At 40.8% G+C, this 27481-nt stretch overlaps 1 protein-coding gene across 1 annotated transcript; it reads right to left on the bottom strand.

Annotated features, from left to right (window-relative positions):
• DRD3 (dopamine receptor D3) lies at nucleotides 1-27124 on the bottom strand. The gene is made up of 6 exons (XM_056858531.1): nucleotides 26843-27124; nucleotides 8820-8932; nucleotides 6289-6431; nucleotides 5813-6003; nucleotides 3026-3362; nucleotides 1-197 (listed from the first exon to the last, which is right to left on the bottom strand). The coding sequence occupies exons 1-6, from the start codon at nucleotides 27122-27124 to the stop codon at nucleotides 1-3; spliced, it is 1263 nt and encodes a 420-aa protein (XP_056714509.1).
• Between the last annotated feature and the right edge of the window lie 357 nt (nucleotides 27125-27481).

Genomic DNA, 27481 nt, shown 5'->3' with positions numbered 1-27481 from the left:
TCAGCAATATAAGATCTTGAGAAAAGCTTTGCGGAACTCACTGTTGAAGGTGGTGTAGATGATGGGGTTGAGGGCACTGTTTACATAGCCAAGCCATGTAGTGGCTCCATACAGTTCTGGGGAGATGTGACAGGCTTGGCAGTAGGTGTTCAATATATGAGTTAAGAAAAACGGCAGCCAGCAGACTATGAATGTCCCTAGGATTAAAGGAGAAGGACAGACCATCATTACTTTGGCTCAACGGGGCTTCAACCAAGTTCTAAATCCTTCCTAACACAAACCATATATCCCAAATCATTCACCTGTGCGCTAACTCAGATGACCAAACTGGCATGTTGAAAATACACTGTGAAGAGTTTTGCATTACAGTGGAGGTATCATGGGATTGCCTTTCAGATTACTTTGGCTGTTTGTGAGAACCAGCGTGGTAGAGGGTTGGACTAGAATTAGGGAAAGCCAGGGTCAAATTCCCATTCTGCCATGAAACTCACTGATAGTGCCATCCTAAGTAACAGAGGTACACCCTTCTAAGTCCATGGGAGACACTAAGAAGGGCATAAAATTCTGTCTTAGAAAATCACTCACAGGGTTTTTCTGATCATAAAATGGAAGAAAGTAGAATCATGTATGTGGCCATGAGCTACTTAGAGGAAGGATGGGATAAAATCAAACACTATAGATTTGGGCTCATGTGTGAATGTTCTTAAAGCAGGAATGAAAGGGGACGAGAATGGGTTAAAAACCACGCACACACATAACTTTTATGTTTGGATTACTGAATGTAGTTCCAAAGGCTTTATTTAGTGTCAAATGTGAAATGCCCTTGCAGGGCCATTCCTCAACCAGCGTGGCGTAGTGGTTAAGAGCGGTGGACTCTAATCTGGAGAACTGGGTTTTATTCTCCACATGAGCAGTGGACTCGAATCTGGAGAACCGGGTCTGATTCCCCATTCCTCCACATTAAGTCGGCTGAGTGACCTTGGGCTATCACCGTTCTCTCAGAACTCTCTCAGCCCCACCTCCCTCACCAGGTGTCTGTTGTGGGGAGGAGAAGGGATGGTGATTGTAAGCCACTTTGAGACTCTTTAAAGGCAGAGAAAAGAGGGTTTAAAAATCTTCTTCTTTAGGTGTGGAGGCACAGTAAAACATGGGTTAAGCTAAATATTTAGTGAGAAACCACACACCTATAATGACTAAACTGACATATAAAATCTGTTTAGATAAGAGATCTGTCCCTTATGTTTACAGGGGACAGTCTATCACCAGTTATTAGCCATCTTCAGAAGTGGCATCTTACAGAATACTAGTTGCCTGGGAGAGGTATAGTGAAAGAGGTCTGTGACATCTTGTTGGCCACTGTGGGATCCAGGGCACTGGATTAGAGGGATCTGTTGTGTATTTTAACATTTTGTGTTTTGACATAGTAGACCTGAGAGTTTGCTTTTAGGTTTTTGTGAAAATCTGCAAAAATGCATTGTTCACTGTTCTACTTAACTTATAGTTTTCAGCTTTGAAAAGAATGACATATGAATCAATGGCTTTATGCCCTGAATAAATTCTAGAACAAATGGAACAGAGTAATGCAACAATTATTATTTGGAATGCTCAGAGGTGTCTACAAATTTGGAGAAAACAAATTAGACAGTTTAATAAAGTCATGTGAGGCTCACAAAATTATGTCTACATAAGACAGTCACACACTAAAACCCAGAATCACTCAGATCTGGTTTGTGGTGAGATGATATTATCTTTTCTGAAAAGACTTGGTAAGAATTTTAGAAACTACATTTCATTTTTAAATGTAGGCTAGGTAGGAGAATGACATACATGCTTTTTATTTATTTACATTTTCTAGAGTTTTTGCTATAATTGTGATTTTTGTTTATTATATCTGTTCAGGTAACTAGAGTGATTTTAAAATAAAGTTCTTAAAAGACAACACAGAGTGATCATTGGCTGGGCTAGAAGATTTTCACCGAGACATGGAATAAGCTTCTCACCTCTTCAGTCAGAAGATGGGTACCTGTACAGAATGATCACTGAAAAGACTGATCTTTCACCATACAACCTTGTGGGTAGGGTTGCCTGGAGATTTTGGGGGGTGGAATCTAGGAAGGGTGGGGTTTGGGGGGGAACTCAGCAGGGTATAGTACCAGGAGAGAGTCCACCCTCCAAAGCAGCCATTTTCTTCAGGGGAACTGATCTTGGTCCCCCATAGATCAATTGTAATAATAGGAGATCTACAGGTGCCACCTGAAGGTTGGCAGTCCTACTCATGAGTAATGCATTGCTTTAAAACAGTCAGACTTTTGGATTTCATGTACCTGCTTTAAGTAATGGCCACCCCCTTCCCCACAGGTGGCAGAAACTCCACAACAGATCCTTGGTTTGTTGCAGCCGAGCTTTTTTTATTCTTATGAATTTATTTGTTAGTATCCATAACAAATATTGCATAGAAGATGTATGCAAAGTCACCCAATTTTTAAAAGACAGAACTGAGTGGAGAAATGGCTGCATTATTATTTCCATGCCTGCTGTTTCTGGCCTGAAAAGCTGTTTTTCAAACCCTTGGTTGAAAACACCCAATGCCCATATCTTTTCCCCCATGGGTAGAAAAGGAGCTTGGATTTGTGTATCAGTTTTGAGTGGGAAAGCAGGTAAGAGTTAATCAGCTCACCCCACTCCTCTTCCAATCAAATCCACAGCGGCTTGCCATTAAAAACAAATTGGGAAGCTGTAATGCGCATCTCTAGGGTTGCCAGCTCCGGGTTGGGAAATACCTGGAGATTTTTGGGTCAGAGACTGAGGAGGGCAGGGTTTGGGGAGGGGAGGGACTTCAGTGCCACGGAATCCAATTGCCAAAGTGGCCATTTTCTCCAGGGGAACTGATCTCTATCGGCTGGAGACTAGTTGTAATAGCAGGAGATCTCCAGAGAGTACCTGGAGGTTGGCAACCCTACACATCTCCCATGCCCCATTGCTTTGCAAACTGCTCTTTCAAAGGGGAGGAAATGTCTCTACTTACCCAGAACTATAGCTAGCATTTGGGTGGCCTTCCTCTCTCTGAGCTGTACTGCCCGATGCTGCTGGGAAGGTAGTCTTAAAGAGGTCGCCGTTTGGCCATTGTTGAGTTTGCGCACCTCTAAGCAGGAGGTTTTCTTCCTCAACTTTAGGTCGATGGCCTCTTTATTCCCTGTACTGGAGACGGAAGCCTCATGACAGAAACTGCAGTATTGCTGCAGTTCAGTGGGCGTCAGAGGCTTCTTTTCAGTAGACAGTTTCTGGCCAGAACTCTTCAGCTGCAAGCAACATGAGAGGGCATCTGGAGGACTCTGGTGTAAAGCTTTTATCTCTGTACGTTGCTGGAAAACAAGAGGCCACAATCAGGACAGGAACCCATTTATGATCTCTGAAGCCTCATAGAAGAAAGGCTCTGACAAGCCCTTTTCAACACCTAGGTGAATGGTCTCGATCAATAAAAGCAAAGGCAAAAGAGTTGGGGAAGTTTCAGTTTAGAAAAAAAGATGACTAAGTGGGGACAGCACACAATTATGCATGGTCTGGAGGAGAACACGAAGAGAGAGAGTAACAGCCGCACAGGTTAGACAGTTGCAGAGGGGAAGGGGTGTGTGTAAAGTGCCGTCAAGTTACAGCCGACTTATGGCGACCCCTTTTGGGGTTTTCATGGCAAGAGACTAACAGAGGTGGTTTGCCAGTGCCTTCCTCTGCACAGCAACCCTGGTATTCCTTGGTGGTCTCCCATCCAAATACTAACCAGGGCCAACCCTGCTTAGCTTCTGAGATCTAACGAGATCAGGCTAGCCTGGGCCATCCAGGTCAGGGAAAAAGGCAAAATCCCTCCCTTCTGCCTCTTGAGTGATTGCAGATCAGCTGACAGAAGAGGAGGAAGGGGACATAATCGCTCCCTTCCTCCTCCCCATGCAGCCTTCCAATCTATATGGCTATTACGCCATGTGGGTCTTGTGACACCAGGAATAAACTTTTTGGGATATGGAACAGGGAAGGTCAGGAAGATCGGCAACGCTTGTGCGGTTCTCACAAGGTCCTCTGATCCATTGTAGAAACCTAACTAATTAAAATAGCGCAAACCAGCCTAAATACGGAAACAGTACAACTCAGACATATGTATACATTATATATGTATAAGCCCATTATTTTTTTAAAAATGGAAAGTACAATTTTGAAGTGAAGAAATCACATGAATCCCCACAGGTTGCTCTTTCATTAAGAACAGATCTGTTATTGAAAGGACCTGAAAGACTGGGAGACATAGGAAATGAGTGCATGTGCCAAGGACCACGACTGTTTAAGACCAAACTGCATGTTAGATGAAAGATGCATGTATCCAATTCCCATTTTTTTAAAAAAATGAAAAACAGCTGCAGTATGCTTTGATCAGGAGTGGAAGAATGGAAGAGGGAGGGGGCCTACTTAACCTTTCCCCCTCCAGCCACCTTTCTGCTCAAAATCACTCCCCTGCCTGCTTTGCCATCTTCAGGAGAGAAGATATGAGCAATCCCAATCTTTGCAGATGGCAAAGCATTGAGGGAGCATAATTTTGAGGTGCGGGGGGGAAATGGTCAGGGGAGAAAACTGTAAGCGACCCTCCTACTCCCATTTTCTCTACTTCTGATTCTAGTCCTGTCAGCAACTTTTTATTTTGAAAACGGAGGTAGTGTTACACACAGTGCCCGAAAATGTAGTGTGTCATATCATTCCAACTCTCTGAAAAGCTGTCATTTGCCTTCAGCTTAAAACGCTCCAGTAGGAGGTGTTGTGAAAGACCTCCCCCCTGAAACTCTGGAAAGTGACTGAGGAGACAAGACTGACCCAAAGCTGCTTCTCCTGTGCTCAAGAATCTGAAACACTACTCAGAAAGATCTGTTTATGGTTTTTTTGCAGAGAAATGGGACGTTCTGTTCAGAGTGAAATTATAGCTACACAGTCTACAATTTTCTTTCTTTGAGTCCTTGTCAAATAACAATCCCCAGAGGATTTCAGTTCAGAAAATGGAGCCGTTTTCCTGCCATGAGTCTTAAGGCTGCACGTCTCAACTCCTGTCCCTGTGTAAGTGTGGGATGAGGGTTAAACCTAAGAGACATGAAGCAGTGGGACATTCAGACTGAACTGTGATGAGCATTCATCTCACTCTGTGGTTCCCAACCTTTTTTTGACCAGGGACCACTAGGACTTTTTTGTTTGGTGCAGGGACCCCAAGGTTCAAAATAAAAATTCCGGGAATTTGAAAATAAACTTTAATCATAACTGTTAGTTAAACATTAAACTTAGAATTATATTTGATTATATATATATTATAATAGAGAACTTTTAATTGAAAATATTAATTTATTATGGGTTTATAACTTTGTTTCGCGGACCTTAATTTAGTTCTCGCGGACCCCTGGGGGTCCATGGACCCCTGGTTGGGAACCAGTGATCTCACTGTTTGACAAAGTATTCAAACTGAGTGAGTGGGGATTGTGTATGGTACATGAGCAGTGACTGTAACAGGCTGAACAGATGACAGCTGAAATATACAACACCCAGAGGGTGACTGAGGAAGGCAGTGGGGAAAGGAAGGATAAGGTGTATTGGTAGGAATCCAGTTGGGTGAAAATGGTGTTATGGCGAGCCAGAATTTGGGAAGCGAGTGTCAGAGGAGGTACAGAAGGTGGGCTCTGAAATCCAACAAGTTGGGGTAGGGCCAGGAAATCTAACTAGTGTCGAAAGAGGGGCCCAGTTCTGTGCCATCTGAGAAGCACTGCCTTGATTAGTCAGTTCATGGCCATACTTGCTGTTTATAACAGGTTTTGACACGCTGGCTGCCTTGTCTCGTGAGGACTCGCTTCCGCTGCCTTTGCCTCAGCACGATGTAAATCCGGACATAGAGCAGCAGGGTCACCAAGAAGGGAAGATAGAAGGACACCACAGAAGAGTAGATAACAAAGTTGGGGTTGGATATGGAGCAAATACTGGGATCTTCTGAAGGGAGACAGAGAGAGAGCACAACTTCAGAAACCACAAAAATTACTCGGTGGACAATAAAGGCTGCTTCTAAGGACAAGCCTACAAGTTTGTTGATAGAAATTAAGCTCCTAAAACAAAGTTCAGGGTCTGCAATTTCTCAGCTACCACGATCAAGATTTCTACAGTTAAGTATTGCCTGAGCAAAGAAGAACCTGAATCATTAAAGCACTGACTGCAAATGACTTCAAATCACAACAGCCTTGGTTATAAAGCTCGTATTTCAAGATACTGTTACATTACCTGTGGTGTTGAAGCCAAAGAGAAGAGGGCAGGAAACCGCAAATGCCAGCAGCCAGACCAATGCAATCATAACGGAGACCCTCCTGCAAGAGCTGGGCCCTGTGCTGTACTGATAATGAACAGGCATAACCACTGCAGTATATCTGCAAGGTGAACCAACTCCAAAGGAAGGGTGATGGAGAGTGTGTTGTTACAGGAAGTGTACAGGAAAGGAGGGAGCGTGTGCGCGTATGCGCGTGCGTGCGAGAACAAAGAATGGAAGAGAACGTTGTGTCCAGAATGGGCGAGAGTGCAACAACAACAATGGAACAAATACGTTGGAAATAATAGAGAGTGGAAAGCAGAATGCAGGATTAGATGGTAGGAATAGTGAGAGATGAACAAGACAAGCAGAGTGGGAAAGGGCGAAAAAGGAATAGGAAAGAACAACAGAGAAGCAGATAGTTACTTACAGCTAATGGGAAGTGAATTAAAGGCTTAAGCCAAGTCAACAACAAAGGTGGCCTGTGTGCTTGTGGGTATATGCTGTGTCTGTGGAAGCAGATCAACAACCAAGCTGTGGCTGCTAAAAACCATAGTGTGCTGAAGCTGTTCCCATCAAGAGAAGTGACCTCCGGCCAAATGGTAGGAACTGGCCAGACTGAGGAGTAAATGATGGATTCAATGCAAATACACTTAAGAAGGATTCATCATTTAATAAAATAAAATCAGCCATGGAAGACAGTAATTTTGAATAGATTCGTTGATGCTTAATCCTTCCCCAACTAACCATTTTCCTGCTCAAAATCACACATCTAGAGCGCACAGGGGAAAACAACTGGGATGATTTTTAAGCAGGGAAATAGAAATGGAGAAACGGGGGTGGGGGAGAGATGCCCCCTTCCTTCTATGATGCTGCTTCTCTCAAAAAACCAGAGCTTCCCAGGATGGCTTTTAATTAAAAAAAGCAATTGCTCCAAATTTTGTGGAATGCCTTTTCTGACATATTCACCTGGTGCTAACTTTGGTTTCTTTTAAATGCCACGTGGCAAATTTTGTTAGTTATTAGAGCTTTACAGTGTAATCCTAAACAGATTTATACACTTTTAAGTCCATGGAAGGGTGTTATTCTATTTAGGATCGGGGTTTTAATCTACGTTTTTTGTATCTTGGTTTCAATTTTTTTTCTTAGAATTATATTGTCTGGATTTATTTTTCTAGTGATTTTAAATGTTTTTATTTTAGATCTTTTGGACATTTATATAACCGAAATCTTCGATACAATAAAAATGAATATTACTTGCATACCCATGTAACGTGTAGTTTGCTTCTGATATCTGCTTTGCTTCAAAAGTATAAAAACAATCACATGCCCTTCAACCATTCCCTGGATTTATTCTGCTACAAAGATATAGGATGGGAAGTTGATGCGTGATACATGTCAGAACAATGTCACATTATATTTATTGAGTTTTTAAAAATTAAATACTGTTTTTCAGTTTACATTCAAAAGGCAGCATAAAATAAAAGCATCCAAACAATATTTACAGCATAAGATATTGATTTGGGGGTAGCTGTTCTGGCCCTACACCACTTCAGTTTATCTCCTGATTCCCACATAGATCTTTGTATCTTTAGTTTTCATTTCTTTTTTGTTTGTTTGCTTGTTTGTTTTTCCTTGGTTCCCCCCCCCCCCATTTCTTTTAAGAGCACTTTCACCCTGATCTTTTTCTGGAAGCTGATTCTGAGATGCCTTTTCCCTCAAGTTTGCCAGTTCCCATGCACTCCCATGCATTCTCATGCACCTCCAGCCCACTTTTTGATGATTGGACTGTCATCTGCATCAAACCACTCCCTCTCCTCCTCCCCTGCCCTGCAGACAAGCTTCCGCCATGGAGATATAAGGGGAAAGGCGTATCTCCACAAGGAAGAGGCTAGAGATTTTTAAATGAGAGAACCTGCTTGGCCTATTGTTAGAGCAGTATATCAATATATCAATATTTTAGTGCTTTTTAAAAAAAAAATCAGCCATGATATTGATATATTGATATAAGCATGCAAAAAATAACAGGGGGTGGGAGTGCTGACAGTAACTTCCTTTGAAAATCTTTATTATTTAAGGCACATGTGGAAGAAAATATACTGACTCCACAACTGTGAAAATGCACAGGGAGAGCAGGCGAGTGGAAGAACCATGCCCAAACCAGTTCCACTGCTTGTGGATCAACCCCCAAGAAAATCAGGAGTAAATTGATCATGCGCAAAGGGAGATCCATAGATATCCTGCAGATAAGTATTCCAGAAGACCAAGGCTAAAACAGAAAAGGCCCTGCTTCTTGTCAAAAGTAGTCTAGCATCCATTTTAGCTGAAACCTGAACTAAGACTTGGCTATTCTTTAGTTTTGGCTAAGATATGACACAGCACTCGATAAACTGTCTTTGCTACATCCATGCCTAACTTATTCAAATCCAACCTATTTCCCAATGTTGGAGTCCATCAGAAAATCCCCACCTTCCATCATACCTTACTATCATAGCTCTTTGGTTCTTACCTGTCAATGCTGATAGCGCAGAGATTTAAAATGCTGGCTGTGCACATCATCACGTCCATGGTTACAAAAATGTCACAGCAGACACGGCTGAAATTCCAAACTCCTCCCGTCACCTGCATATTAATCACAAAGTGAACTGAATAATACTAATGTGCTGTAGTGGCAGCTTCCCCCACAGCATAGTGAAATAGTTGTATGATAAACAGCACCGAACAAGCATCTCATGGAACTTTTGAGAGACAAATAGTATTATTCTTGTGTCACAGACAAGGAAATTGTTGTGCCACATAGCACTTGGCTGGCTCGCCCACCATCACAAATAGGGTTGCCAGGTCCCTCTTTGCTACCAGCGGGAGGTTTTTGGGGCAGAGACTGAGGAGGGTGGGGTTTGGGGAGGGGAGGGACTTCAATGCCATAGAGTCCAATGGCCAAAGTGGCCATTTTTTCTCCAGGTGAACTGATCTCTATTGGCTGGAAATCAGTTATAATAGCAGGAGATCTCCAGCTAGTGCCTGGAGGATGGTAACCCTAATCACAAAACTAGAAGGAAACTATAGTGACCATCCTTCATGCTGATAAAGGCAATCTGATGAACAGGTGAATTTGGAATTTAAAAATCCTATTCTGCAATATCACAACAAAGTAAATACTATGGAAATTGAATTACATCTGATATAACAAAAGATTTAACTGTTAGATTTGTGTTTATAGGATGATCAGAAGGGGGCGAACCCATCTTGCCTAGATTTCTATTATACCAACATATCCTAATTTATTGGACTTTGGGCCACATCACATACAGTTGTTGAAAGAAAAGGATGGATTCTGGGGGATCATGGCTGTTAAGTCCGCGTGGGGAGGACACACGAGGTCGAGACGGAGTTCCAACAACAACGCTTTATTGTAGTGAAGAACTGAACTGAGCATACAGTGGAAATGGCCCTGCTTATATGCTACCCTGGCCACCTGCGGCCACTCCCCCCTGATCCGTGATGGGGGGTAACAACCCCGGGGTACCAATGGCGCGTGCCGGCTTAGGACCAATGGCGCTTGCCGGCAGGGGGCCAATCACGTGTGCAGGGTTTAGGATCCTTCGTCCAAGACTCAAGCTCCTCCGTTCCCCTGCCTGTCTGCCAACTATGTACATACACAACAATGGCTAAAGACCTGGGTAAACCTGAGAGCCAGCATGGTGTAGTGGTTAACAGCGGTGGTTTGGAGCGGTGGATTCTGATCTGGAGAACCAGGTTTGATTCCCCGCTCCTCCACATGAGCGGCGGAGGCTAATCTGGTGAACTGGATTTGTTTCCCCACTCCTACACACAAAGCCAGCTGGGTGACCTTGGGCTAGTCACATTCTCTCAGCTCCACCTACCTCACAGGGTGTCTGTTGTGGGGAGGGGAAGGGAAGGTGATTGTAAGCCGGTTTGATTCTGCCTTAAGTGGCAGAGAAAGTCGGCATATAAAAATAAACTCTTCTTCTAAACATATAGTACAATCCTAAGAAGAGCTACTTGCACCCATCTTAGAGGAAAAATCATAACTTCTAAGTTTGTATATTTATTTTATTTAGTTATATTCACATATATAGCCCGCCCTCATTTCCAGTCAATCCGGGCTCAGGGCAGTTTACGACCTTTAAAACCAACAGAACCATAAAAACATTAAAATATCCATATTAAAACACAACAGCACAGCAATTTAGAACAAGATGGCATTGGTATAGTAGTAGTCAGAATAGTCTTAATAACTGCTGTGGGGCGGATAGCAGGATCACCCCCACAGATGACAAGTGGGGTGTCAAGGGATGGGGAGGCCAGTGATGATGGAAAGCTTGAAAAAAGTTTGTGGCTGCCCTCAGTTGTAGGCCTGGTGGAATAGCTCCATTTCGCAGGCCCTGCAGAACTCTTTTAGGGTCCCGCAGGACCCTGATGTTACCCGGGAGACTATTCCACCAGGGCGAGGCCAGGTCCGAGAAAGCCCTGGCCCTCATCGAGGACAGCTGCACATGCTTCAGGCTGGGGACCGCTAGTAAGTTGTTGTTCGTAGAGCGTAAGGCTCTCTGGGAGGCATACCAGGATAGGCGGTCCCGTAGGTACGATGGTCCTAGGCCATCGTTCGGCTTTAAAGGACAAAACCAGCACCTCAAACCTGATCCAATACTCCAGCTGGAGCCAGTGCATCTGTTTTAGCACTGGTGTAATATGCTCTCACTACGAGGTCCTCGTGAGGAGCCTCGCCGTGGCATTTTGCACCAGCTGGGACTTACAGGTCAGTCTCAAGGGCAGCTCTGCGTTCATCCAGAACATATTTCCATTCTCACTGTGTGCTGCTTCAGTAATCTGAATAAGTAGAGGGAAAACAGACCGCAGTCTGATTTCTGTAAAAACTACAAAGTGATTCTTCTGTTCAGAACATAAAGCAAGCTTGTCCTAGTACAAAATCAAATCCTTTGGGATTACTTGTGGAAACGTAGCAAGGAACAGAAAGTAGCTAAGTGCGGTCAGTCCCTTCACAATAAAGGCAATCAGACCATTTGCTGTGTCTTCCTAAAGTGAGTTACACCCTTCTATGCCCATTGATTCCACTGGATTTTGAAGGGTGTTACCTCTAGGATTGTACCAGGAGGTACTAAATGAACACAGGTTTACACTTAATTCATGCTATGAAGCACATAGCCCTGGGTCCTATGGAAACATTTTTTTTGCTGACAGAACGGAGGAATGGTTTTCACTAATTTTTCCCCTTATGCTGCAGAGTTCTGACTCCTCCTGCCCCCAGTCCATCAGGAACAGCATTTCAGGAATCATTTTTGGCTGTAATTGCAGAAGGGAGGCAAGGAAGTCCTGTACCACTGATAGAAATTATGGGATCCAGACCATAATATGATGTGACAACAGTAACCACAGTCTTTTATGTTTATTTCCTGAGCTGCTGAGGACTCTACAAGGGAGTGAGGGGAAAGAGGGGAAAGCTGCTCTTATGTTCAAGGACAGGTGCCCATGTACATGACTAGACCCTCTCTCACAATGGAACCTGGGAATCCATAAAACAGAGGATGGTCATTTATTAGGGTTGCCAGGTCCCTCTTCGTCACCTGCGGGAGGTTTTTGGGGCGGAGCCTGAAGAGGGCGTGGTTTGGGGAGGGGAGGGACTTCAATGCCATAGAGTTCAATTACCAAAGCGGCCATTTTCTCCAGGGAAAATGATCTCTATCGGCTGGAGATCGGTTGAAGTAGCAGGAGATCGCCAGCTATTACCTGGAGGTTGGCAACCCTATCATTTATGCATGGGAGTTTTCCCTGAGGTTTGTTGCTGGCTGGACCCACACTTCCCAGTTGGGCATCTATGCCCCAAGCTCACTCCAAGCTCAAATCAAGTCCCGCCCCTTTAAATGCTGCTTTGTAATTGGCTTACTTCGCAGTGCCCACTGTGAGAGAAGATTCCCCACCCCGAAACCCAACTGCTGCATAAAAAAGCATTTTAAGAACAAAAAGCAAAAAAAAGAGCATTCTGAAAGAAAGGGGGGGGGGAATCCAAGCTTCGGTTTTAAAAAGCCTTTCTTTTGCTTAGAAAGAGCCCTGAAGAAGCAGGAATCAGGACACGTTTGAATCCCTGCCTCTTTACATGCTGCTTTGTGATTGGCTGTGAGGGATGCTAATCTTCCTGTGGCCCAAGCTTTGCCTTCTGCACAGAGATTTAAGCCAGGCTGAGCTCAGGGGAGAGGGAAGAGTCGGGTTAACCGAGGAATGGGAAGACCCAGACATTGCGAGGGCTGGCAGCGAGGTCATTTCTAATGGACGGAAAACCTGTGCAGAACTCCGAGGAACAACCGAGTCAGACGGGGCGAATGTGAGTTCAAGTACTCATGCATAAATGACCACATGTCTCAGCTAGTTACTGGGGGTTTGTTCAACCTATACTAGCTTCCTGAAAATGTGGTTCGCTAGATAATAGATTCCATCTCCTCCCAGTTTTTGCAAGCAGAGAAACTTTTCAAAAAAATAATAATTAACCCCACTCTAAATGCATTAGTTTCCCTCTCCCACAGTGCTGTTAATTTGCCTCTTAAGTTCAGAGCCTGCCCTGTGAGGTAAGAAGCAGATGATATCACAGAGCTGGCTTCCAAGCTCAGAGGGATTTAATTTCCCTTCAATGGTGTTAATAATAACTCACTAAGTTATACTGTGACCAAAAGGAGGTTCCTGAGGCAATAGAAGGCCTAACTGAAGGCAATTTAAAATATGAATACCCATACAAAACAGGACCATGGTTCAGTGGCACATCACATGAAGCACTGGCTTTAGGCCTGTGGAAATTACTTACAGAAACATGAGATCTCTCTGCCTGTGACTGATTTTCAACAATCATAATATACATATATAGTAAATTCGAAAGAGCGATTGAAACAAGCAGCATCTGTTCAGTTGCCCTTCATGGTTCTTTAGCCCTGGGTTTGATTTGCTCATCATTATTCATTATTGCTTTGTTTCATACCAGCTTTCCCACAACGAGAGGCACAAGTCTGTTATTAGACAGAGATTTGTTGCTGTGCCACATAAAAAGCCCCAATTTGCTCAGTTGGATACAAACCAACCAACAAAAAAAGGAGTCTAGAACATGTTTGTTAGAATGTCAGTTAAAAACCCCACAATATGTCGCCAGGCCCAGAGTGAGTTTGCATCTAAATGGCATGTCTCTGGTGTGCATGCCTTTAGGAGACGGCGCTTCGATAACATTACATTCCAGTTCCAGAGGAGCAGTTGTGTTAGGGTTGCCAGGTCCCTCCTTGCCACCGGAGGGAGGTTTTTGGGGTGAAGCCTAAGGAGGGTGGGGTTTGGGGAGGGGAGGGACTCCAATGCCATAGAGTCCAATGGCCAAAGCAGCCATTTTCTCCAGGTGAACTGATCTCTGTCGGCTGGAGATCAGTTGTAATAGCAGGAGACCGGCAGGGGAAGGCTGTTGCCTCAAATTCAGTTGATGCCGTGATAAAAATTATTGAAACTTTACCCAATCCCGGGAAATAAAATTGGCATGGCATGGCATGGCATGGCATATGGCACAGCATAGATTGTAAGGGCAAGTAACGCTCATGGAAAAATTGGCAATTACACCGGATTTGGAAAAATTGTAGGGGCATATTATGCCTGTGAATTCAGATATGTAAATCTGTATGTATGTGTATGAAATAAGCCATATGACTAAGTTTGTATGAAGTATATACAACAGCCAGTAAAAGCAAACAAGGTTTAGTTGTAAATTTTGTTCATTATTTCGGTATTTTTCCATACGGAACACAGCAGTACCTGGAGGTTGGCAACCCTAAGTTGTGTTCATTTGTTGCAGCAAAAATACCCGGGAGTCTCGGGGCACCTTAAAAACAGATTTTTTTTCTTGCATAAACTTGCTTGGACTAGAGGCCACTTTGTCAGATGCCCCTACTTGGCATATAGAGATGTACAAAATAATGAAGAAAAAAAGTTGAAGATTGCAAAATCGAAGGGCTACAAAATGCAGAAAGTACGGGATGTGATGTAATTGTGTAAAATTATGTAAAATTCTAATATAATCAAGACTATTCACAATAGCAGTAACTGGAAAAATTTAATTTCCCTAGTTTTGCTAGTTTCCCTAGTTATGGGTAGAGTTACCAGAGTCCAGTTGCCAAAGCGGCCATTTTCTCCAGGCGAACTGATCTCTATCCATTGGAGATCAGTTGTAATAGCAGGTGATCTCCAGCTACTACCTGGAGGTTGGCAACCCTAGTTATGGGAGCCAGCATGGTGTAGTGATTAAGAGCAGTGGACTCTAATTTGAAGAACCAGGTTCGATTCCCCCTCCTCCACACGAAGCCTGCTGGGTGAACTTGGCCCAGCCACAGAACTCTCTCAGCCCATGCAGAGGCAGACAATGGCAAATCAACTCTGAACGTCTCTCGTCTTGAAAATCCTGCAAGGTAGCCATAAGTTGGCTGCGACTTGATGGCATTTTACATACACACAGTTTTGCTAAATCAATTAACACCTGCAATGGCCGAGAAATCCCCAGATCATTGTTCAAACCTCAGACGATGCATTCAAATTGTATGATGATTCTAATTCAGCAGTTTCACATTGGAATTACCCATTGAAAGTCTTCTGTTGGAAAATGGTGGCTTTTAAATCAGCAACAGAGAATGAAATGTTCTCCCAGTGATTTCTGAATATTCCCATTTTTATGTCACACATGAACACACATGAAGCTGCCTTATACCGAATCAGTCCCTTGGTCCATCAAAGTCAGTATTGTCTACTCAGACCGGCAGCGGCTCTCCAGGGTCTCAGGCAGAGGTCTTTCCCATCACCTGCTCACCTAGTCCCTTTAACTGGAGATGCCGGGGATTGAACCTGGGACCTTCTGCATGCCAAGCAGATGCTCTACCACTGAGCCACAGCCCCTCCCCAGATCTTTCAGATGCCAAAATGGTATCCATTTATTCCTTTATACAGAGATATTACTGTTTGTCCTATGTGGAGAATAAAATGCACTGTTGTCATAGGATGTTATGTAACATTGAAGAATGTACAAATGGGCATTATTAAGTCTTACAATATTGTGGGGGACAGATTGGTATCAGGGTTCGTTGAAGGATGTAGTTCCAGGGTTTGTGTCTCTGTTAGGTTATTATTGTTGTTGGCAAGAGACTGTTTTAGGGTAGGGGGATACATGTAAGCAGGGAAAGGCTTACCACCTGAGGTGAATGAGAAAGAAATCCAGGTCGTGGTGTTGACCATTGATGATCCATCAGACTGGTTTGAGCTGTGAGCCTGTAACTGGCCAGCAGTGGCATTCTATTGATATCTCTTTTGAGTTTGTCTGCAGCTGATTATTTCTGCGTATTTTGGCAATCTCCTTCCTCAATCTGGTGGGTACTGTAATCCTAAAAATGCCTAATGCAGATCTTTCAGATGTGAGGTCCTGCCCAAGGAACTGAAGCAAAGGCAGTTGCCCTAACTATAGACAAGAGATCATGAGCTGTACTTGGAATGGTAGCTGAAAGCATGTTGATATGTACAGCAGCCAGTGGCTTTCCAGTAGTTTAAGAGTGCATCATCTACTTGTACATTGCTACACAGAAAATGGAATTAATTAATTAATATATAATTAATTAAAAGTGTGTTTCACAGTTTTTTCCCTTGCTAAAGACTTTGTAGTCTAGTCTGACAGTTGCTACATTTTCTTTGAAATAGAAAAGGAAGTGAATCATAAGGAAGAGAAGGAAGCAAAATGCTACTGGAAGTGTTAAGAAAAGCTTGTGTTTTAATCCAGCCTGGTGTATCTTTTGTGTTAGCAACAAACAGTAGAATTTACTCCCAAATAAATAAGATTAGGATCAGGATGCTATCTGGATTTAGTGTCATGCACCCAGATTATTCTGAAGTTATCAAAGACTTGGTATAGTGCAATCCTACACAGTTATTCCAGCCTAAACCCACTGATTTTAACTGTACATAGAACTGCAATGTCAATTGTTTGACATTCACTTGGTTACAAATCTCTCCTGGATTTTATGGACAAGAATGACAACTTTCTATAAACCCCTAATCCCATTCATTGTAAAAGCTCACCATCGTAATGAGGCTGTGCAATTCAGGCTAATTTGCTACTACATTTTCTGATAATTCTTAATATCACCTGGCAGGCTCTACATGACCAACATATCCCAGGAAACATACATTTACTTAGGTTGCTTAGGCAACAGCATTCATTATCAACTCTCTGGAAAAGGCACATAAGCACATGATTGTGGGGAAACCAAAGTGAATTGCCTCCTGACCTTTATAGTTTTGTTAGTAGGAAAGGCCTTGGATCAGCTCTAATGACCTCAACAAGGTATCGCTACACTTAAAAAATATTAACTGTGTACATGACATCAAGTGCACATCAGCTCTTTTCATTTTTAGCCTGAAGTGGACCACCTTTAGAAAACATACCATTGACTTTGTTTCATTCCTTGAGTAACAGAACAAAGGGATTAATTTGTTTGGTAACCAGAGAACTTTAATTGAAATGGAGTTTGGCTTTGCCTATTATCTTCTAGCTTCCAAACACGACAGATTTCTGCCATATGTTTTATTTACAAGAACAGTCTTTATTCCATCAGTTACAATAATGGTTTATACCTATATCTTTCCTACATTAAATTTAATAGACATTAAAGGGATGGTTCATCTGCTTATAGCTCTCATTAGTTCAAAGTATTCATCTGCTGTGGTTCAAGACACACACACACAAGTATCACATCTTGGATGCCAGGGCAGATTGAACTGCCTAATGGACTGGAAAGTTCATGGTCTGGAGGAAAGTTCTTGCCAATCAAGTGACAACTTCCATGAGAATAAGCTTAAATTGCACCTTCAGGGTAAATATTGTTGGTCTTTTTACCACCCAGGGCAAATTTCTATTGGCCTAGTCCAGCAAATGCAATCGATCACATTTTGAATCATATATGGTCTCCCCTCCTCCATTTTATCCTTACAAAAATCCTGTGCAGTATATTAGGCTGAGAGATTATGATAGGCCCAAAGTAATCTAATGAGCTTCATGATTGACTGGGGATTTTGAACCTGGATCTCCCTCATTCATTCATTCATTCATTGACTCATTCATTCATTCATTCAAGGAATGTTTATCCTGCTTTTCTGTGGCATCAGCACCCAAGGTGATTTACAGTTATAAAACTGAGCCAGTTTTAACAAATCATTAATATAAATATTAGTGTTCTGGCTTTCTGGCAATAAAGCACAACTATCACAAAACCAGAACACAAATATTAATAAAACAGCAATAAATAAATTTTAAAACTGCACAGACATATATGTTACCTTTACTTGTAATATCCTCTAGCAGTAAACAAAAACCCATCTTATAACGAGCAATCAGCAATAGTAACAATAAAAACAGTTAAATCAACATTAATCATATTTGCTGACTATGACAGTTAAGTTTGCATTGAGTAAAGTTTATCTGTAGGCATAATAAAAGCTAAAAGAGTTAGTGTTTTATCAGACTGAACTTCTAAAAGTCTTAGTGTGCAGAGTTGGGCAGAGGAGTGAGTAGCTGGGGGTTATAAGAGAGAACCCATAACAACCCATATTGTTCCTGACCTTTTCTGCCTTCTGGGGCTAAATGCACCTGAGTGGTACATTTTCAATTAAGTAAATGTCATGGGGGCAAAGAATTAGCACTCCCCATCCCACCATCACAACCCAGATCCCCAAGGTCTAGATAATTTTTGTTTGGGATCCAATCACAGTTCCCCAAAGTAACATGTAGTTTCACCCCCTACATAACCCAGCTACAAGAATTATTATTATGAAGGGCTTTCTCACTTACAGTACAATCCTAAACTCAGAATCCTATTCAGGTCCATTCAATGGATAGTGTTCTTACGACTGCACTGTAAACTGACTAAAGTAAATGATTCTTCTGGGCCTTTCTAGACCTCAATCCGGGTACTTCCTAACTCCATTTATTGACTCTGAACATGCTGCAAAGTTAAAACCAAGCCTCCTGCTGTGAACTTCATTACTAGAGCCTTGGCAATAATTTGTCTGACTTTCGAAGGTGGTTGTAAGGACTGATGAAGTTTTTAATATTTGCAAAGTGCTTTGAATTCCTGAGATGAAAGGTACTACAGACTGCAAAAGATCACTAGTTTTAGAGGTTTTAGCGGTCCAGTATCCTTTCTTCTCATATTTTTGTTCATGTACTCCTTCCTTCTTGTGTGCCCCCCTGTAAATTTTAAGTCCACTTTTTCACTTTTAATATTCCATAGAGAAAATTGCTCTTTAGAAATTATCCTTTGTTTTCCCACAAGGTTCATTATGTGAGCAAAACTGGGTGTATACTATGAGATTTTCCCTCTTTCATTTTTTATCAACTGTGATATGCCATGAATAATTAATCATCAGTGTCACTATTAGTACTGCCAGTTATTAGCATAAACATCTAAGTTTCTTTTAATTACAGCATCATTGTTATTTCACAAATACCGATTTGAAAGATTGGCACAAAACAGAGGTAAAATTACTATAAAGATTGACCATCACCCGACCTATAGATGGAACAAGAGTTAATGTATATGTTTTGTATGCATTTGCTGCAGTTGAGTCACATTTGAAAATCGTGTGGCCCACAATTTGACACAGCAATTTAATTAAACTAGTTCAGAAACTAAAGTTGCAATTCTAGGCACATTCACTAAGAACCTAAGTCCAATTAAAGTCAAAGGGATCGGCTTGTCCATAGACTTTATAAAGCTTGGGACATCAGCTTGCAGCCCTGCACAGTATTGTGGCCTAATTAAGTTAAATTGAAATGTTCTTATAATACTGAAAGTTGTGATGAGAATGTTCAGAGCAGAAACAATGCAACCATCTAGTACAACAGGTTCATAAGGCAATTCATTTGAGGAGGTGGTTCTCAATGTGTGATGTGGACGTTCCTGGTAGGACATGGACAGATGCCAGGAGAAATGGGCGCTCTAAAGTTGCCCTCTTCTTTCCTTTTTTTTTTTTATAATAATTTTATTGGTTTTTATAATACAAATTTTCCATGATAGTAAACAACAATAAAAGCAATATGAAATTCAAAATTTTAACTCTATGTTGTTATGGTTTCTTGAATTCATAATAAAAAAAACAAATTAAAGGAAAATTTATGACTTCCCCATCACCTCTCTCCGCCTCTTAATAAAGTATTCATCCCATCGTAATTGGTCTGATCTTAACTATCATAAATTCATTTAACTTTCATAAAACATCTTCTATTAATATAAATGATTATAACTCTTAATATTAATTGTGTCCTCTAGATCAGATTAATAAGTATTCTTCCATTTTCCCCAGTTTTAATTCATATTCACAATATTTCATCCAATCCTCCCATTCCCCTAAAAATCGAACATTGTCTTTTTCATTTAAAATGGCTGTAAGTTTTGCCATTTCCACCAATTCAAACATTTTCCCAATCCAGTCTTTTTTCTCGGGAATTTCTGCCCCTTTCCATTTTGCTGCATAAAGCAGTCTCGCAGCTGTTGTAGTATAGATCAAAAAAGTTCTTTGTATTAGCAAGTCGTCAGGTATCATACTTAATAGCATCATTTCTGGTGTTTTGGGTATATTTTTTTGTACTATTAATCTCAATTCATTGTAGATCATATCCCAAAAATCTTTAGCTTTATCACAAGTCCACCACATATGATAGAAGGAACCAATTTCCTTATTACATTTCCAGCACTTAGGGGATGTCACTTTATATATCTTTGCAATCTTCTTAGGTGTTAAATGCCATCTATACATCATTTTATAAATGTTTTCTCGAATTGATTGCGCATTTATTCCTTTCAAATCTTTTGACCATAGTCTTTCCCATTTATTTAAAGCAATATCATGTCCCATGTTTTGAGCCCAGTCGATCATAGTTGGTTTAATTGTCTCCTGCTCACAGTATATTGTTAAAAGTAGATTGTACATTTTAGAAATCAGTTTCAGATTGTTTTCTAGTAACATCTTGTGGAAAGGGGACTTTTCTTTAGAAAATCCATTTTTCATATCTTGTACAAAAACTGATTTAATCTGACAATATTGCAACCATTGTAAATCCTCTTTAAAAAATTGAAATTCCTTTAATGAACATTTTTCCCCTCCCAGTTAATTAATTCCTGGTAAATTATAAATTTGTCCGGTCTAAGTGGACGTAGTGTTAACATTTCTTGCGGTGAAATCCACATCGGTGTTGCTGGTTCCAAAATATGTTTATATTTCATCCAAATACGCAGTAGAGAGGACCTGATTATATGATTCCTAAATGATGCTTGTATCTTGATTTTGTCATACCATAAATAGCCATGCCATCCACTAATATTATTAAAGCCTTCAAGCTCCAGTAAACGTGTATTTGATAAGGTTATCCAGTCTTTTAGCCATGTTAAGGCTACCACTTCAGCGTAAAGTTGAAAGTTTGGTAATGCTAAACCTCCTCTGACTTTAAGGTCCACCAAATATTTATAAGCAATCCTCGGTTTTTTCCCTTGCCAGATGAAGTTTAAAATGTCCTTCCTCCAAATATCAAAGTATTTAACATGTGATATTATAGGCAAGTTTTGGAATAAGAAGAGCATCCTTGGTAACACATTCATTTGAATTATTGAAATACGTCCCAGTAGTGACAACTTTTTATTTGACCAAATGATCATATCAGTTTTTATTTTACCCCATAGTTTAAAGTAATTGTTAATTAACAATTCTTTGTTCTTCGCTGAGATCCAGATTCCCAAATATTTAACTTTGTTGGCCTTCTCCCAACCTGTAAACGAGATGAATTCTTGTTGCTCTATTTCTGGTAAATTCTTGAAAATTGTCTTTGTTTTTTCTTGATTAACTTTAAATCCCGATATCTCCCCAAAGTCGTCCAGAGTTTCTTGTAGTATCTTCATTGATTGTGTTGGGTTTTCTAGAATTAACAGGAGGTCATCCGCGAATGCTCTCAATTTAAATTCATGTTTTTTAATTTTTAGACCGCGAATGTCCTCCATGCTCCTTAGTTTACAACATAATGTTTCCAACACCAACAAAAATAATAACGGAGACAAAGGACAACCTTGTCTAGTTCCTTTCTTAATTTGACAATTTTCCGACATTGATTCATTCACCAAAATTTTCGCTTGTTGGGATGTGTAAATAGCCGATATACCTTTCAAAAAACGGTCTCCAAAATTTAATTTTTCTAATGTTTTTTCCATAAAGTCCCATGAGACCATATCAAAGGCTTTTTCCGCATCCAAAAATACAAAGGCGGCTGATCGTTGAATATTCTGATCATAATATTCTAATGAGTCCAATAAGATTCTTATATTGTCTTTAATTTGCCTTCCTGGAACAAAGCCCGCCTGATCTTCATGTATAAGGTCTTTAATAAATTTTCTTATCCTATTCGATAAGACCGAGGCATAAATCTTATAGTCCACATTTAACAACGAAATAGGTCTATAGTTTGATGTTTTTTCTGGATCTCTTCCTTCCTTGGGTATCAACGATATGTATGCATGCGACCAAGTCTCTGGGGCTACTCCCTTATCCAAAATTGTATTGCAAAGTAATACAAAAAAGTCTGCTAAATTGTCACTAAATGTTCTATAAAATAGTGCAGTAATTCCATCTGGTCCAGGTGTCTTGTCCGGTTTTTGTTTCATTATTGCTTCTTGTATTTCTTCCCTTGTAATTGGAGCATCTATCCATTCTCGTTGGTCTATTGAAAGAATATTCATCTGTATTGAACTTAAGAACTTATCTATTTTCTGTTTTGAAATATTTTCTTTCTGATACAGCTTAGTGTAAAATGAAACAAATTCTTTTTGTATATCTGTAGTTGAATGAACTGGTCCTTTAGCAGTTTGAATTTTTGTTATAATCTGCTTCTGAAATGAGTCTTTCAGTTGTGTTGCTAAAAATTTCCCAGGTTTATTAGCATGTTCAAAATATTTTTGTTTGGCAAATTTTAAGTTTTTGTTCATTTCCTCCATTATGACCAAATTTAATTGGTGTTTAGATACAGAGATCTTCATTTGTATTTCATTTTTCTCTTCTTCTTGTAACGCCATAACAAGTTTTTGTTCCAAATTTTGTAAATCCCAAAGTATATTATTGGTAAATTGTAGTTGAGTTTTCCTCCACGCTGCATGTTTCTGTATCATAAATCCTCTTAGAACTGCTTTAAATGCATCCCACACTATATTCAGCGTAGTTTCTCCATTAAGATTAACTTCAAAAAAGTCTTTAATCAAATCATATAATTCTTTTTGAATCTTATTTTCCTTTAAAAGTTTATCATTCAATCGCCATCTGAATGCTTGTTTATTGTTCCACTCAAATGTAACCGGATTGTGATCAGAAAAAGTTCTTGGTAAAATATGTATTTTACGTAGTTGCGTAAAAATTGATTTACTAGCCCAAATCATGTCTATTCTGGAGTGTGAGTCATGTCTCGCTGAATAAAAGGTATATTCTTTGGCTGTAGTATTCATTGTTCTCCAGATGTCTTGTAATTCCAATTCTGTAGCCATGGTGAAGAAGGTTTTGGGTAAACATCCTTCATTTTCGTCTTTTGCTTTTGATTTTTTATCCAAAATTGGGAGAATAACGCCATTTAAGTCACCCATCAATAGAATCTGGTCATTGGCATACTGAGAGATCAGTTCATGCAATTGTCCATAAAATTTTGTTTTTCCTTCATTGGGAGCATATATTCCTACCACAATCGTCTTTTGCCCCAATATTTTGGTTTTTATAATTACAATTCTCCCTTCGTTGTCTTTATATAGTAATTCAGGACTGAGGCTAGAATGAGCATATATTACTACTCCCTTAGTTTTTGTTTTGGCCAATGCCACAAATGCTTGTCCAAGCATTTGCCTATCCAAATATTTTTTGTGTTTTTTTGCTATATGAGTCTCTTGTAAACAAATTAGGGAGTATTTGTATTTCTGTAGATATTTGAAAATTCTAGCCCTTTTAGTTTTTTCATTCAAACCGTTCACATTCCAAGAAATTACTTTTGCCATGGTACAATGATTATTGAAGCAAAATATGCAGTCTATAATTTAGTTCCTCCTACTGCTCCCTGTGATTCTTCTTCTTCTTCTTGTTCTTCTTCCTCTTCCTTTTGATCCCCAGTTAATCCTTTAAGATCTGATTTGTATTTCCTCAGAAATTTTCCCACATCTGCTGTAGATGTAATTGTCATTTTCATTTCTTTGTAGGTAAAAGCCAAGCCTTGTGGCATAATCCAGCGATATTTGATACCATTAGCTTTCAAAACAGACACAAATTCTTTGTAATTATTCCTCTGTGAGAGTAGATGTCTTGGTATGTCCTTTAATAAAATTAGAGGAGTGTCTCCTGCTGACACCGGGTTGTCATAATGCATCTTCATGATCTTATCCTTAATCCTAGTGTCATAGAACACTATCATCAGGTCTCTTGGCTTAGACCTTTTCATTCTAGCAGGTAATGGTATTCTGTATACTCTGTTAATAGCTTGGTTCAATTCTTGTTCGTCCATTTGAAACAGGTAGGCCAGATTTGGAACTGCAGTTTCTTTGTTATCTCCCATCATATCTGGAAAATTGCGCAGACGAAGGTTGGTCTCTCTCACTCTCATCTCCATCATGGCTATTTGATCTTTTACAGCTGTCTGATTTAATTGTATTGTTTCAATCTGTTTTTCTTGGCTTGCTAATTTTTTCTTTGTATCCTTATGCTCTTCCATCACTTTCTTTATTGATGAATCCATTGCTTGCATATCTGACTGCATAGTACTCATTTGAGTTTTTACTTCTTTAAGGTCTCCTGTTACCACATCCAATTTGTGGTTAATAGCTTGAGATGCTTGGCCAAGATTTGTCATCATAGAAGTTAGCTGTGCCATCTGTGTAGACATCTGTTCAAACTGCTTGGTTGTTGCCTCTGTTTGTTTGGCTAACATATCCTGTAATTTCTTATCCATAGCTGAAACTTGTACTGACTCCTTCAGTTTAGTATAGGCAGGGCTATGCAGTGAGCCAGAACGGGGCTGGGTTCCAGATATTTACATTGGAATAAAGCTGGTAAAAGTCATGTCCTCAGACAGGGCCCTCCAGATGGTGATTAATAGAGGGTAATTCAATGATCAGCTTAATAATTTTTTCGGGTTGAAAAGAGCCAAATTTGGCTTTAAAACAGCTTAATAAAGTTTTGAAATACCAACGAGTTTTACTGGACGCTCTAGGTCGGATCTACCAGGAAGTATTCCGGAAGTTGAATTTGCCGTGGACCTTCTACCGCCTCATCTCGATGGTTGTTTCCTTCAGGAATTGTTTCTGTGTTACTCAAGTGCGATGCGTATCCGGTCCTACGACTTGTTTCCTGTTGTTGTGACTCAGATGATAGAGAGGGTGGTATAGAGGGGCTTCCGGTCTGATGAATCCCTTGCTGCTAATGTGGCAGGAAATTCTTTTTCACCAGAGAATCAGGAAGAAATTCACCCTCCCCTTCCCTCAAAGTTGCTTCTCATTGGTGGAGATTTTAGTCCATCATCTAAGCGTCCTTCCAACTCTTTGTTTTGATTTAAGCTGATCTATTTGATAAGGCTCCTGCCGCTAATCCTGATGGAATTTACGAATCAAACTTTCCCGATTGAAATAAGGGAGGAGCAGAGGTACTGGGAATATCTTCATCTACCCCCCGGTTATTCGGTAATGCCAGTAAAAGACGAAGGGTTCTTTGTACTCACTTAGGCATCGAGAGGTGAGGTTCTTTTCTTAAAATAGTCCTTATGTTGGTGTTAAGGTGGTGGAGGGTAGAGCCTTATGCCAAAGTTGCGTTTTGGCGATTCCTTTCCCTAATTGCCCTCGCAGGACCGGCGTCCAAAGCTCTGGGGGACTTATAAAAGCTCCCTCAGAGTCTTTGGGAGGTCAAACTGCGTTTGCGGGCTGCAGGGAATTCCTGCTGTCCGACCCACTTGCTAGGGTCGGATTGGGGTGCATATATCACCCCTAAATTAGCGCAAACTTGGATTTTCCCCAGGACAACCTGAGGGAACGTCGTACTCGTCCCAGCGCACCACCGGAAGCCCCCTAAAGTTGCCCTCTTCTTTCCTGATCAGTTCCTGCGCTTTTTACTGGTGTGCAGATTGGAGATCATCAGGTGCAACTTTTCCTGATGTTTGGTTGCACGAGCAGGAACAAAACATTTCTCTCTGTTGCTCAGAGGAGTTTTGTCAGAAGCTTGCAACCCTAATGAGATGCTCTGTACACCCTCTCCATGCCTATTTATTTATTTAACACATTTATATCTCACCTCTCCTTACCGTGGCTTGCAAATTACAATTTAAAACATACAAAATAAAATCCCCAATCCCTCCCCTCTGTAAAATTCCTGCAGTTTATACACACCATTAAAAGCCCTGGAAAATAAATGGTCTTACAGCACCTTCTGAAGATTTCTAGCAACGGGGGTGTTTTCAATGGGCCAAGAGCATCTATCAGCCCACTGAACACCCCCCTTTCCAGCCAGCATAATATAAAAAGGGGGTGCCTTTTCCAGTCTCCCTCATCCACCTGCTATGAAGAAATGAAGTCTTATTAGCTAGACTAGGTGATGGGTGTAAATGTGAGAAGGAACCTTTGCAACGGTGGAGCAGACGCCAGTGCTGGAGTTACTGAAGCATCTCCAGATCTGGGACAGGCAACTGTAATTATGGCACCTGGTTTCACTAACTGTTGGACCCTCTCACATGTATTGAGGTCTGTTGAAATCACTGATGTTTGCCTGCCTTTGGAATTTATATGTTTAACTTCGTAGCCGTTGTATTCCTAGGATATATTCCCAGGTTTCATATTCACAATATATAGACTTAGAGAAGTAAGGATTATCATGTTTTTAGGCCTTATTTCCTTTCTGTTAAGGACAGCAAACTTGGGATGCAACTCTAGAAGATGATGGGATAATCTTACTCTTATTGCTCTGCACATTAATTTTTATGATGCAATCTGGGTTATATATTTTTCTGTTATGGTTGTTTTTCTTATAAACCTAGCAGAATATGAGATACTCACCAAGAATATCCTCAGGTGACCCAATAGATGAGTTCCTCATTCTGATTATATATACAGTCAAATATATATGGTAGGTTACTATGTTGTATTTGCTGGGCAGAATCAGTCACCTATCTGCAGCCCAACTTCCATCTAATTTGCTAAGTCTTCATATCATATTAGCTCCCAGAGTCCTATTTTGTAATTAATCTGACCCCCAGTTTCATGACCTGAAAAAATATCTATTGTACAATCATTTTATAACGTGAAAAGAGAGGAAAGAGAAATATTAAAGACATTGCTATAGAACATTATCTATTTTGTGGATTGTCATATTTTTAGGACTTCTCATACATGCATAAGTGCCAAAAATAGACATGATGGGACGGTTGGCCTAAGCTGCACTCACCTCGAGGTATACCGCCCATGGTATCACCAAAGTGGCCACAAGCAGATCTGATACTGCCAGGCTTACCACGAGGTAGTTGGTGGTAGTTTGCAAGCTACGCTCCTTCAGAACTGCTAAGCAGACCAAAATGTTGCCAAAGACAATGACTACGATCAAGATGCAGTAGCAGAGAGCATAGTAGGCATGAGAAGGTTGAGGTCCCGGTTCGGTGGTGTTATCTTGCCAACGTGGGACTGATGCAGTTGAATTGAGATAGCTGCTGATTCTGCTGAAGGGTGCCATCAGGAAACAGGAAGAACTACAAAAGAGAAAGCTTCTGAAATCTTTCATAGAACAGCTAGAATAAAGCATGTCTTTCTACCAACACTGTTCAAGCAAATTGTTCTATAGTCTGCGGGTAAAACTCCAAAATACTCACTGGCTGCTTGATAAGTCAGTGTTCTCAAGTGGCAAGAAATCTCATTTAGCCTTCTGCATGTTGATATGCATATATATAATGTACATTCCCAATGAAACACAGCCTTGAGGGAAATAGTCGCTTAATACCGCCAAGATTAAAGTATTGGAGTACAATGTTCCATTGATGACCTGAGACTGGAAGTCCTCAAACAGAGATGCTTGAAGGGGAGATTGCAACAT

The sequence above is a fragment of the Euleptes europaea genome, chromosome 12, assembly GCF_029931775.1.
Source record: "Euleptes europaea isolate rEulEur1 chromosome 12, rEulEur1.hap1, whole genome shotgun sequence".
NCBI classification, from domain to species: Eukaryota; Metazoa; Chordata; class Lepidosauria; order Squamata; family Sphaerodactylidae; genus Euleptes; species Euleptes europaea.
This window is presented reverse-complemented; position numbering and strand designations above follow the sequence as displayed.

Excerpts from the sequence above, each read along its gene's own strand:
- DRD3 (XM_056858531.1), bottom strand. The coding sequence starts at position 27,124 with ATGGCACCCTTCAGCAGAATCAGCAGCTATCTCAATTCAACTGCATCA. Across the intron at positions 8,933-26,842 it reads CATGGGCGGTATACCTCGAG|GTGACGGGAGGAGTTTGGAA; the intron begins GTGAGTGCAGCT and ends ATTAATATGCAG. Across the intron at positions 198-3,025 it reads AATGCTAGCTATAGTTCTGG|GGACATTCATAGTCTGCTGG; the intron begins GTAAGTAGAGAC and ends CTTTAATCCTAG.